General features: G+C 49.3%; 6 protein-coding genes across 6 annotated transcripts; 2 read left to right on the forward strand and 4 right to left on the reverse strand.

Annotated features, from left to right (window-relative positions):
• Positions 1–791: 791 nt before the first annotated feature.
• Positions 792–2,748, reverse strand: BGW36DRAFT_359670 (major facilitator superfamily domain-containing protein; the record flags this gene model as incomplete). Its single annotated transcript, XM_046214100.1, has 8 exons — positions 792–1,151; positions 1,209–1,378; positions 1,430–1,471; positions 1,522–1,603; positions 1,664–1,928; positions 1,980–2,143; positions 2,249–2,425; positions 2,494–2,748. 8 exons carry the CDS (start codon positions 2,746–2,748, stop codon positions 792–794), a joined length of 1,515 nt encoding a protein of 504 aa, XP_046072598.1.
• Positions 2,749–3,906: 1,158 nt separating this feature from the next.
• On the forward strand, positions 3,907–4,924 carry BGW36DRAFT_359671 (uncharacterized protein; the record flags this gene model as incomplete). The annotated part of the gene is made up of 2 exons (XM_046214101.1): positions 3,907–4,020; positions 4,070–4,924. The coding sequence occupies 2 exons, from the start codon at positions 3,907–3,909 to the stop codon at positions 4,922–4,924; spliced, it is 969 nt and encodes a 322-aa protein (XP_046072599.1).
• A 43-nt stretch (positions 4,925–4,967) lies between these two features.
• BGW36DRAFT_176725 (fungal-specific transcription factor domain-containing protein) lies at positions 4,968–7,340 on the reverse strand. The gene is made up of 7 exons (XM_046209687.1): positions 7,150–7,340; positions 6,806–7,090; positions 6,495–6,756; positions 6,091–6,445; positions 5,974–6,041; positions 5,609–5,915; positions 4,968–5,512 (listed from the first exon to the last, which is right to left on the reverse strand). Exons 1-7 carry the CDS (start codon positions 7,273–7,275, stop codon positions 5,011–5,013), a joined length of 1,905 nt encoding a protein of 634 aa, XP_046072600.1. The 5' UTR covers positions 7,276–7,340; the 3' UTR covers positions 4,968–5,010.
• A 1,241-nt stretch (positions 7,341–8,581) lies between these two features.
• BGW36DRAFT_295100 (putative short-chain dehydrogenase) lies at positions 8,582–9,587 on the forward strand (the record flags this gene model as incomplete). Its single annotated transcript, XM_046211150.1, has 2 exons — positions 8,582–8,639; positions 8,728–9,587. The coding sequence occupies 2 exons, from the start codon at positions 8,582–8,584 to the stop codon at positions 9,585–9,587; spliced, it is 918 nt and encodes a 305-aa protein (XP_046072601.1).
• Positions 9,588–9,636: 49 nt separating this feature from the next.
• On the reverse strand, positions 9,637–10,395 carry BGW36DRAFT_379638 (uncharacterized protein). The gene is made up of 3 exons (XM_046216233.1): positions 10,294–10,395; positions 9,942–10,225; positions 9,637–9,884 (listed from the first exon to the last, which is right to left on the reverse strand). Coding segments are annotated over exons 1-3 (489 nt in total). The 5' UTR covers positions 10,296–10,395; the 3' UTR covers positions 9,637–9,681.
• A 158-nt stretch (positions 10,396–10,553) lies between these two features.
• Positions 10,554–11,483, reverse strand: BGW36DRAFT_379639 (uncharacterized protein; the record flags this gene model as incomplete). The annotated part of the gene is made up of 1 exon (XM_046216234.1): positions 10,554–11,483. A coding segment is annotated over exon 1 (493 nt), but the record flags the coding sequence as incomplete, so codon positions are not given.
• Positions 11,484–12,372: the final 889 nt, after the last annotated feature.

The raw sequence follows: 12,372 nt of genomic DNA on the forward strand, positions 1-12,372 counted from the left end.
GATGCCTGATTGTATGTTGTAAGCAATGGTACGGGGTATATCTGGTGGTTATGCAGATTGGTTGAAAAGATCAATGATGCATAAGGGGTCCGCAGCAGTGCTGACAGAATTTCTTGTTGGACTGTACCCAGAGGTTTATATATGTCATCAATTAAGTGCACTGTATGGAGCTCCATAGATCATTTCATCACTGTCGGTGCACCAATCACCAATCCCTGCCGCCGGTGGATCGTTCGGTATATTGAGCTCCGTAACCAGAATGACTTTATCTGCCAAGACCGCCTGCAAAAAATGATGCTTGAGGTTGTATTAACCCTACTGTATAGTATGCCTTTGGAGCATATGTGTAGCACTTATTCCATACAAAAAGGCCGATGGCGAGTTGCCAGGCCGATGCCCGGTGGATATCCGATTTCTTCTATACTTTGCCCCAGCACAACAAGGCTGACCCACAGAGTCCGAAAACACTTGTTTCTATTTTCTTTTCCCGGCCTACACCTGCCTAATCTGCACAAGCAGATACGTCTCCATCATTGCTAAACCGATTCGCAGGTGACCCTGTCATTTCTGGCGCAGCTCCCGGCGAGTTTCCGGCGGGGTGGACAATGGCGGGCGATCACGCTCCGTTGTCTCTAACTTTACTCTGATAGGGCTAGGTTGGATCAATAAGAAAACTTAAAGGTTTCTGATATTGAATTATATACTTTCAGTCAATTAGTTACTATATACTTGAAACGGCGTCGATAGTATACACCAAGTAGCAAAACAGATGGCCTTGGTAGTTGTCGAATCTAGGTAATAAATCGGAACATTACATTCCGGTCTGCTTCCTCACTAACATCAATTACTATATCCTTATCGGGTTTGCCATATTTCTCGTCTCTCTTCCGATTAGCCCTCGCAAGAAGTAAATGATTTACCAGAGAGATGAACGCTGTTGCGACACTCATCGCAAAGCAAACCCAGTGGCCCTGTCTGAATTGAGGACCTTGAGTGGATGGGAAGAAGAAGCTGCCGGCAATAGATCCCAGATTGCCGATAGAAGTATAGATACCCATTCCGATGGCGCGTTTAGTTTCATTACCGAAATTGTTGGCTGTCCAGGCGTGGGTAGGAGGATAGGTGGAGTAGACGCAGGCGACGGCAACGCACTTAACACGTAATCAGTCACGAGTCTTTTTTATAGTTACTGAAAAGAGTTGATATACCATCATTCCATATTTCGCGTGCAGTTTGTCCTCGCCTAGGGTCGCTAGACAGACATACGCAACCGCAGCGACAACCGAAAGTGTTACGATGTGCCAACCACGGTCACGGAAACGGTCGGACGTGTAGGATGTGATGTACATGAGAGCAAAAGCGCATGCGTAGGGAGGGACTATATGACGAGGTCAGAATGGCGCAGTTCATCAAGATAAACTCGACTCACCGGTCATGAGGTTAGCGCTGGCAGAAGTTTTGTATCCAAGATCTATTTAAGTCAGCGTGGCTGGGCGGAGAAGAATATAATGGAATACGTACTCTGAACAAGGGTAGGCAAAAAGCCCGAAATCGACGAAAGTAGCGCCGCAGTTGGGATGTAAATAGCCGCTATGTTCGTTAGCTTCATGGCCAGGTTATTTCCCGTCACACCCAGAGTGGGTTAATTACCCTGCATATATACCTTCCAATCTGTCAACGTCCAAATGACGTGCTTCTTCTGAATCTTGCCTGCACGATCATACGCATCGCGCCGGTACCGTGCGATAGCAACCTCACTCTGTTCCTCTGTAAAGCGCGAGTTTTTCAAAGGTCTGTCAGGCAACCAGTACAAACAGAATGCACCGAGCAAGAAGCCCGGAATGCCCTCGATAATGAACAAGAGCTGCCAATTTTGCACGTGAGAGTTAATGTGTCCAACACCGTACGAGATGAGACCGCCGAATGCACTTTATCATGTCAGATCGCAAGTATTGACAGAAACAAAAGACGAAACCTACCCAGCCACGGCGGTGGGCCCTAGAAACCAAAACACTCGCATCCCCAGCTCATCGCGTCGATACCACAAACTCAAATAATAAACGATACCAGTTCCAAAAAGCCCCTCAAAAACACCCAGCATAATCCGACAAACAAGAAGACCAGCTAGATTGAATGTGGCCGTCTGCAATACGCACACGACACACCATGAACAGACGGAAAATGCGATCCACTAGTACCAAGAAAATCTTTTAGCAAGCGGATTGCGGAATGTGACATGAAGATATACCTTGGACGGAGGAAAAACACGATAACCCAAACAACCAGGAACTTGAAAGAGCACTAAGCCGACATAGAAAATCATAACCACTGTTTGCCATTGGGTCGAATTAAGGCTTTCGGTACCGGGGCCGACACCATTTTTGGCGGTATCGTGGCCTTCCGAGATGCCCAAAAGCTTCGCATTCTGGACTGCTGTTAGAAGTACGTTCAATCCGGCTAGTAAGGAAATAAGTAGAAAAAGGTCTGACATACGGCAATGTTCCCCCGGTCGATATATTCGAAAAAGTATAGAGCTGAAATAGTTGGCAATATTATACAGTCGAGCTTCCGCATGTAGGCGCGCTCACGAGCGCGTGATTCAGGGCTGTCATTCAGCACCGCCAGTGCTTGCTGCTGGATGTTCTCTGGCGCCAGCTTGGCGTTGTTGTTATCGCCTGCATGGTCGTCATTGTTGCTGGAGGATGATGTGTCAGTTGTTGGCGATGTCTTTTCCATGGTGGGCGACATTGCTAGAAAATTATAGTACAACGAAAAAAGAACGACAGAAGATAGGGAATAACACGCTATGCAAGTATGTACGAGAGAAACAGTATGTAATGTTATAAGAGACAATAAAAGACAATTAGAACGACAGGTAAGTAGAGGCAAGGATCCACGACATCGCAGGCCGTGGAAAGGAGCAGTTCGCAGTGCTCATGCAGCCTGATGGTTGTTATTATTGTATAGGAGAGAGCAATAAAAGATAGAGTTGAGATGCTGAAGAATATGCAGGCTAGGCCGGACGCAGCAAGGATTTTCGGCACCAATGATATGCGCGCATTCGACTGTGCTTGGTCTTTCTGGCCCCACTACCCCAGGTTTTGGGAGTGTGAGGAGAGCCAGACTGCGGACAAGGGCAATACTAGGGTTTACCCCGGATTCTGCTGGCCTTTTCTGGTCTGTCTGGAGAAAAACGAGGGCAAAATGGGAGGACGCTCAGAGCTTTCGGCTAGCGATAGGGTAGTCGGTAGCCGCTGATTGGCCGGGTGTTCGAAGTTTTGCGAACTTTAACGGTAACCGGGCTGCTGATTGGCTGATAACGCCTATTCCGGCTGAGTCATGCACTGGCAAGCGTCCTCGGAAGATGGCCGCGGCTTGACTCGCTCCGGAGTTCTTCCTGGCTATACTAATACTATTTCTACTATTACTTCTACTATTCAGCGATTATCAAACGTTCTGATTGCTCTACAGGAATCGCTATGTGGCTAATCTCTCCTAGTGGTGTCCACTCGCCGGGGCAGCGGCTTCACGAACCTGAGCGCTGTAGACGTGCACCGTCCTTGCCGAATTTGGCATTAAAAAGTCCTCCACTGGATGGATCGCATGCATGATGTTCCAGAGTAAACTTCCCGGACACGTTGTTGTCCAATGCGTATATTTGTACGCTGCCACACACTCGATCCACATGACACTTTGACACAGCCTGTGTTGTGCCGGAACTTAACCGAGCGTAGATACTACTTATAGACGTTTTGACTCGGTCTGTGAACTTTTTCTCTCGTTTATTGTCGACTACAAGACTACAATTATTAGACCAGCTTCTTTCCTCTTGCTTCCAGCATCACAGCGTTTGCAGTAATCAGTTTTGATATTTCTATAAGAGTTTTTTGCTTTTTGCTCCTCACAATGGCTTCCGCCCACAACCATCCCAGCAATCCCCCAGCAAGCCGCAACAATCCCGACGTAATGCCGATACTTCCACCCGGATCCTGGGACTCACATGTGCATGTTATCGACGAGGTAAGAGACCCCATGTTGTCCCATGAGCAATCAAACTGAATATCAATAGGAGCGATACGCATTCCACCCAGACCATCTCTTCCGGCCCAAGAAAGCCAGCATCGATGACTTGCTGCGTTTTGAAAAGACAATAGGAATCTCCCACGTCTGTGTGGTTCAGGTGTCTGTTTATAAAACAGACAACAGGCTGCTCATCGACACCCTCAACGAACTCCGTGGCCGTGGTCGCGGCGTCGTTGTGATCGATCCGGATACCATCACTAGTGCCGAGCTAGATGCATTGCACACCGCTGGTGTCCGTGGAGTCAGGCTCAATTTAAAGACGGGCGGCCAGACGCCAAATCGAGACAATCTCTGTAACCTCTTACAGAAGTATGCTCGCCTCCTACGACCCCGCAATTGGGCCCTGCAGCTCTATCTGAGTCTCCCTCAATTCAAGCTCATTGCCGACGAGATCCCCAAGTTGAGTACCTCCGAAGGCACCATACCAGTCGTCATCGACCACCTTGGCCATCCAGACCAGGATCGCCCTATTGTCGAGCAGGAAGGATATCGTGAATTGATGGACTCCTTGCGTCGTCGCGAGATCTACATCAAGCTCAGTGCCACATATCGATTCCCCAGATTGCCTGATTTGAACACTTATGTCAAAGAGGTCATCCACTCTGCTCCAACCCAAATAGTCTGGGCCAGTGACTGGCCACATACTGGCTCTGTCGAGTATAACCCAGGTGGCGACCGAACGATTCACCAAAATTACAGACAAGTAGACGATGCTGGCTTCGTTAAGCAGTGTTTAGGGTGGTGCAATGGCAACCAGGACTTGGTCCGCCAGATCTGGGTGGAAAACCCAAGGCGACTCTGGCAGTACGAGGAACCGATCCAGCAAAGATTGAGACTTTAGGCGGCCGGTCTCTCAGTTCACGGAGACCTCATGATACCTAATATAGCTGAAATTTTTGGCGCAAAAGATGATTTCCAAGTTGGAGTTTACTCGGTGAATGAACTGAAGGTTGCCAGGTATGGCTGATGCGACGACAGCATGCCATAATCTCCCGCAGAAATTCCATCAACGGAAATGAAAGGGAAGGTTGGAATCGAGGGGTCCACAGCAGGGGTATTGCTAATATAATTCGGCATCAGTACTTGCTGGCTGGATGCAGTCATACTCGGAGCCAAGTTGCGCCGGATAATATCGATACTCCGCTGGATGCCCGGACATGACACTTTAGCACACTCTAACGCCTCGAGGAAAAGCTCTATACGCTCACGGTCTCCCGAAAACCCGTCCTTCAAGTCTTCCATGACGATTGTGGCGGCCGTATAGATACAGTACGACATCAAATAAGGGATCCGGTTAAACCCGAAAGTATTGCCATATCCCACAATAATGGACTCAACAGCCTGAGAAGCCTGTCGGCAATTACTCCGGCAGTCAGGTACGCTCCGAAATGGGCGATGCAGAAGTATCACGCTTGTGTAATATAGCATGCTAGGAGACTAGTTAGCGAGATACCATATCTTCTTCTCGTGTTATTCAGTAGGAATAACGGTATCGCCGAACAAAAGAAAAGAAAATGAAACGTACTTGAGCGAAATAATGTGAGGCGGAGGCAAAACAGCCGGTAGACTGCTAGTTTCAATTCGAAGATGGGCCGGAAGAGTTGCCCACCAAAAATCCAGCTTATGGCGCATATTCCGCACAAATGTGCCGACACTCTCAAGCCTCTTTCCCGAATAAAGACCCAAGATTATGTCATTTATGATCACGCAAAGTCTACATTGACTAATGAAACAAGAGACCGTGTAACATGGCGTTTCGGGGTATGTCTTGGAACCGTCGCCGTCGGCACCATAGTAAGGCTGCCATGTTTCATGTTCTGCAAAATCATCAACTACTCATTATTAGCAGTTGAAACGGTACAAAAATTAATGAATAAACAGGGGCCGTACGCAGCGTCAGATCGACCATAGGCGGCTCTCGCAGTGCAGGCATCCGTCCTAGATACAAGCTTACTGCCCTAACTTAGTTAGCAACGAAATGAAGAACACGGAATGGATATAGCATACTTGTCCCAGCAAAAGCATGACCATGCCAATCGTTTGCGTATCTCTCGGTCTTCCGCACTGCAAGTCGTCGGATCGCTTTTATTAAATAGACTCAAGTCGATGGCCATTCTGAATGCTATGCCGCTGTATAGCCATCCTTGGGATACAGCGCCTTGGCCAACTTGTCGAGCACTTAGTTGCAGCAATGCTTGAACCGTAGGAATCGAAATGTTGTCTTGGATATCCTCGCCCATGAGAAGATGCACCCGCATTAATAGCTGTGATGCCAATTCTTTCTTCGTGAAGCGAGTAGAATGACAGCACATCACGCTCAATAAGAGTTTAGAAAAGTATTTTCCACCAGAGCCCATGTCACCTGCTATCGTTAATATCGTTCTCCAGAAATCACAGTCAAGTTTTCCTACGCATGAAAGCGGGCCGGTATACAAACATGAATACCGGATGGATCCAAGCCCAGTGTGTATGAAGTAGCTGGTCGACGAATTCCCTCGGAATATCAACTCGCAAAGCGGCGTTTCCTAGAGCGATCTCTTCCAAATTTCTGGAATGTAGAGCACTTGTGACTAAATTTGTTCGCGCTTCACATTTCTCGTACTCCGATGAGTGGTCGGCATCTGCTTCGGAGAAGGGTTGTTCCAAAGCTGATGTTGAACCATAATAAATAAACTACACCAGTCAGGACGTCTGATCTACCTCGGTCAATCATCATACACACCCGGCCGTTTGCATCTACATTCAAGTCTGGCAGCTCCGGAGCTGGACCGTGCACCTCGATAGAATTCGCAGTTGATTCTGGGCTAACTGGCGATGGAGCTAGCTTAGTGGCAGGTGTTTCTGCACTGTCTATTGCAGAACGCGAATCGGTCACCATCAATTCCAGCTCCTGCAGGCGTTTGGCCATCCAAGTGATCTGTGACATTGGTGGGGCCTTGTCGTAGCAGCATTCATCGTGATAAGCTTGGCATATTAAGCAGGATGGCTGGCCGCCATCACAACGGGTCTATTTGGTAGGATCAGTATATTTCGATGTCTTTGCTAAGATCACATCTACATGCTCACCTTTCGCCTCCGACAATTAGCACAGGTCAAAATATAGCCGGAACGACGATGTCTCTTTCGCGCGGTCGCTGTTGAAGAAACAGAGCCTAGACGGTCTCGTGGACCGGGACCGGGACGCGACGCCATATCTGTCGGGCACACCGGTACAGACAGACCAGGTGAAGTCAAGAGACGAAGCAGGTTGGATTAAGATGTCTCTCTGAGTCGGAGGGTCGAAGCGGTGACTCGGTGACCCGGCACCGGGGAGTAGTGGGCATCCAGTATCCACAGAGCCACAACGGGTATCGGGCTGCTACCCCACCTGGATGAAAACATTGACAATTGACTGGTGATTGCACGAGCCGATCGTCACAAGAAACTCTATGGTTGCCAACTCAGAGTGGAAAGGGAGCGACGCGGCCAGGAGGGGGCCGAAATCGCCGGCTGGCTGCTACATTGCTTCTGGTGGTGATCCGCAGGCAGCCCACAACCCAAAAATACGTACCCCAGAATAAGCAGTTGGCCGGTTCTGTAGGCGTGCGGTGATTGGTAACGGCGGTCTGAAATTTCCGACTGACACGCATCGATGGGGAGACACAATCAGAGTGAGGAGCGAAGAGTAAAGAATTAAGCGAGTGAGTGAGTGAGTGAGTGGACGAAGTCAAGTGAAGTAAAGATAGCCAAGAGAAGCTCCTTCCTCCAGACACCTGGTAGCCGGGTTGTGGCCTTGCAGCCTTACAGCCTTGACGCCCTACAAGTTAAGCAGGCAGGACCGACAGTCCGGCCAACCAGACACGGCTACTGCCCCGCTGGTCGTGTCGCTCAATCGCATCGGTCAAGCTCTGATGGACATGTTGCGAAAGTTGTCAAACTACTATATTTTTATTATTAAGTTGTTAATTATCCGGTAGTGAGTGTAGTCTACGCTACTGTTGTTAATTGCAATTGCAGCCTGCCCAACTGGTATACAAAAAACGAAGGGGTAGGCTGGGGTTTCATTGCAGGGGTGGAGACGGACGCATCCCCTTCTCCACATGCGACACCATTAGAAGCGACGACATGCCGATCGTATGGTTTTCATTACAAGTTCAGCCCAGCCCGCGCTTACTTAGACCGTGCCAATACAGTGCCAATATTGCATGTATTAATTGCCGACCACGGCACCTGCGTCCCGGTACGGCATTTAACGCGAAATCCTTTGTCAAAAATGCCCATGCCCCTTTTACTTTCGTATCTAGGGTAATCCAAGTCTTTCCCAACACACGAGCAGTAGAAGTATACGAGAAAAGCAGAATTCACTGAATGAGTTGGAATGCTGTAGCCCGCAGTACCTTGAGCGGGGAGAAGACCGGGGTGAAGAAGCTACCCCGCGTGGGCTCTTTGTTTACCACCTCCATCAACGTTAAATGTACCCACGCCACAGTACAGCCCTGGAAATCATTAAAGCTGCACAATGGCGTCCTCTAGGCCGTATGACGGAAAATTCGGTATTGTCACTGGTGGCTCTCGAGGTATGCTCTTCCCTACTATTCCTTATATCCATATGTAGCTCTGCAGCTCTGCCCTCTGTACAGCAATCGATGCTGACGAACAAACCAGGAATCGGCGCAGCAGTCGCCAGGCGTCTCGCGGCCAAGGGCTGCAACCTGCTACTTGTCTACACCTCGGACTCGTCTAAGCCCCTCACTGAGCAAATCTCTGCCGAACTTTCGACAGCTGATAATATACACGTGTCGCACGTCCAAGCCGACCTGAATAGTCCTGCCACCGCGACGCCAAGGATTATTGAGGCTGCCAAAGCTTTTTACAAGTCGTACCGGTCGAACAGTACCAAGGAGTTGCAAGTAGATATTCTAATCAATAATGCCGGGGTCGGGTCGAATCAGCTCTTGAACGACCCCGACAAGGGCCCGATTGACGAGAAGGAGTACACACGTGTGTACAATGTGAATGTGCTCGCCCCGCTGCTGCTGACCCAAGCCGTGGCGCCGTACCTACCGACAGACCGGTCTGGAAGGATTGTGAACGTGTCGAGTGTTTCATCCTCGATCGGGTATCAGGGCCAGTCAGTTTATGCGGGTACGAAAGCGGCCATTGAGGCCATGACGCGGTGCTGGAGCCGGGAGCTGTATGCAAAAGCGACGGTCAATGCAGTTAACCCGGGCCCTGCATGGGGTGATATGTACGCGCAGGCCGGCGAGAAGTTCTGGAAAGTCAATCAGCCGTACGTCGATGCCGCTCCACTCGCCGCTTATAATGGCGAGGAGGATGTACTTAAAGCAGCCGGGGATGACGCGGCGAGGTTTGATAAGACTGTTCGAGAAGGAATGGGAAGTCGCAGGCCTGGTTTCACGAGTGAGATAGCGGGGACGATTGACATGCTGTGTACAGAGGAGAGCGGCTGGACTACCGGTAGTGTGGTCTGCGCGAATGGAGGAATGAAGATGTCCATTGCTTAAACTATGTGCTAGAATAAGAGATTAGGTCATAACAATATACAGCTAACATTGATGTAGGTATATATCATCATAGACGTCAATATCGACTCTGGCTCTAAGCCAGATTCCTGCCAGCCCACCAGATCCCCATAATACAACTCCAGTTGCCGCTCCACCAGCACGCAGACCGAACGTAACTGAGAGATTTGTCCTCGATGTAATAATATGCCAATCCGTACGCGATGCGGCTCAGAGAATACCAGACGCCGATCAGGTTGATTGTTGCAGTATCCACTTTTGCGATATTGGCGAACAGAACTGCGAGTTTCAGTAAATATAGATGAAGGGTCAAGTGAAACAAGGATTGATGCTTACTAGCAGCTACAAAAAACGTATAGCCCTCAACGGCATTCTCATGGGCCGACTGTAATCGCTGAATGCGCTCGAACTGGCGACGGGTGATTTTGCCCTCGCTGACGGCGCGCTCGCCGTACTTGGCAAAAGCGAGGCGAGGGTTTCGGTTGTCGTCGATGCCAGCCTGCTGCTTTACGACGCGCGTCGACAGTATGCCGTATGCGTAGAGCCAGTTTGCGATGAGGAAGATAGAGGTGTTGTTGATGCCTGGGATGCCGAGGCCGATGTTGGATAAGAGAGAGGTCCTAGAGTCGACGATCAGCGATCAACAATCAGCACAGGGCCAGTTCTGGTGAAGTAATCGAGGACGAACATTTTGAGTATATATAATGTGTATATGTATGGATGTATGTAAGTATGCGAAAGAACGAGGGCGCTGGTTGATTATGTAGCTGCAAAAAACAGGCTGATTGGGCGACGACTGCCGCTCCGCCCCGGCCCGGCCGCCCCGGGCTTCCACTGTTCCTCGGTGTATTTTTGTCCCATTTTTAACCACTATACTGCATTTAAACTGTGTGGGTCTTGGCATGCTTAAACCTGGCGATTAATTATTTGTTATTTTTCCATAAATAACGTTATTGCAGTTCTGAAATTCTTTAGCGTTGCAACTACATCACAAAGACCCTCTCTCTCAGCACCGCCTCCGCACTGCTGTGGACATACCGCCCGGCAACAAGCCTCCCCCAGCCAGGCATATCCTCACACCCCGCAAGAGCTACATCGCTGAAACGTGCCTCCTCAGGAACCCCCTCTGCCTTGAGGTTTCCGTCAGCGCGCCCAGTTCTGTGTGGATCTGAAAGGTCCTCCTCCATGTCGATAACCTCTTTCATGAATTTTGCCAACAATGCACCTTCCCACATTCCCTCCTGGCAATAACTCTCGCCCAGCAGACTGAGAGCGCGGCGCCGGAGACCGGAATCACGACATTTTAGAGTGATTAGGAAAAGAGAAGGCAGAATCCCAGATTCGAGTGTAAAGGTTATCTTGCTCGTTCCATTACTGCTAGGACCGGTCTTTAAAACAGACTCGGCCAAGCGAATGATATGCCTAAACATGGGTATGAAGCGGTCGCACTCGGACTCGCTGGTGTCAAGGTAAGTCTGCATTATGAAGAATAGATAGAAATGCTGGATTTCTAGCAAGCCTAAGGCCTGCGACAAGGTCGTTTCTGACGCCGACGATAACGCTGCAGCTTGGAAGGAGCGGAATGCAGAGAGCCACCGTGTCAGATTGTTCTGCAGACGCTTTACTTCGACTAGAGATGAGGGGTCTCCTCCGGGGTGAACAAAGCTGCGAGAAATAATGTGCTGGGTGACATATTCTTTTACCCAATCTCTTTCCTCGTCAGGTTCCAGCAGAGACAGAGTGGAACAGGAGGAAGCGCGGTGAAGAAGATCTGCACGGAAACGAAAGACTGCACTGGCCAGCTTATCAAGGTGGTTTCTTGCCTGATCTATACTTTCAAATACACTAGGTACTTCATCAATGCACCCGACTTCTGACTCCAAGTCTAGTAGAGGCGCGGTCTTATCAAACATGGTCGCTTCGTAGTCCAGTCGTGCGAACACGCTTATTAGACACTGGCGAATGGTTGATTTGTCTTTGCCAACGTTCACATTAACGGAGAATTTCTTTTCTCCCTCCACACAGCGTGTGATAGAGGCGATATTGTGGCTCTCTACCAAGACTCTCAACCCCGTCCTCAAATGCTGCAAGGATGCAATTCGATTTCCCTGCAACATCTCCAGACACATGAATAATAAACAGGCTACCAACGCCACGTTTACCGAAGAGTGGTCGTACTCACTGTTCTGTTTATCTAGCTTCTGTCGTAAATGCCTCAGGGCTTTCACATACTGTGCTAATGCAAAGGTATGCTGGTGGTCCGGCTGCCACTGGTGCGAATTTAACGCGCGTAAGGACGGCGACCGTCCTCCAGCTGAACGATGCATTGCACCAACAGCAACAGCGGCATGTAGTATCGCTGGTTCATGATGAGTGAGTTGCAGGATGAAGCTATCCCATAGTGACGAGCGAAAGTACCCGGGGATTTGCCGTGTTGTATATGTGCAATAATATGAAAAAAACTGCAACTCCATTGATGACAAACAAGAACACCCAACTCTAGGGGTGAAGTTTGACAAACCCGTTTGACGTGGGATGAGAAGTCGATTCTGCTTGTTCTTTCGTGCTGCATGGATGACGACAGTGGGTAGCAGCTCGTAACCATCACAGATGCGCCCTGTAGAGACACATTTTTGACAATTTGGCCTGCCTTCATCGCATTTGATCCGACGGGCTCTATATCCGTTAACTACTATTTCTCCGCATGTTTGACACACACAGCTTCGTACCGACATGTTCGACATCCAGTCTTGGTTCGCACTTTGCG

The sequence above is a fragment of the Talaromyces proteolyticus genome (genome assembly GCF_021365285.1).
Source record: "Talaromyces proteolyticus strain PMI_201 chromosome Unknown BGW36scaffold_6, whole genome shotgun sequence".
Classification (NCBI taxonomy): Eukaryota; Fungi; Ascomycota; class Eurotiomycetes; order Eurotiales; family Trichocomaceae; genus Talaromyces; species Talaromyces proteolyticus.

Coding starts and splice junctions, on each gene's coding strand:
- BGW36DRAFT_379638 (XM_046216233.1), bottom strand. Junction 9,885..9,941: donor TACGTTTTTTGTAGCTGCTA/GTAAGCATCAAT, acceptor TGAAACTCGCAG/TTCTGTTCGCCAATATCGCA.
- BGW36DRAFT_176725 (XM_046209687.1), bottom strand. CDS start 7,275: ATGGCGTCGCGTCCCGGTCCCGGTCCACGAGACCGTCTAGGCTCTGTT. Junction 7,091..7,149: donor CTAATTGTCGGAGGCGAAAG/GTGAGCATGTAG, acceptor CCTACCAAATAG/ACCCGTTGTGATGGCGGCCA. Junction 6,446..6,494: donor ATACCGGCCCGCTTTCATGC/GTAGGAAAACTT, acceptor TAACGATAGCAG/GTGACATGGGCTCTGGTGGA.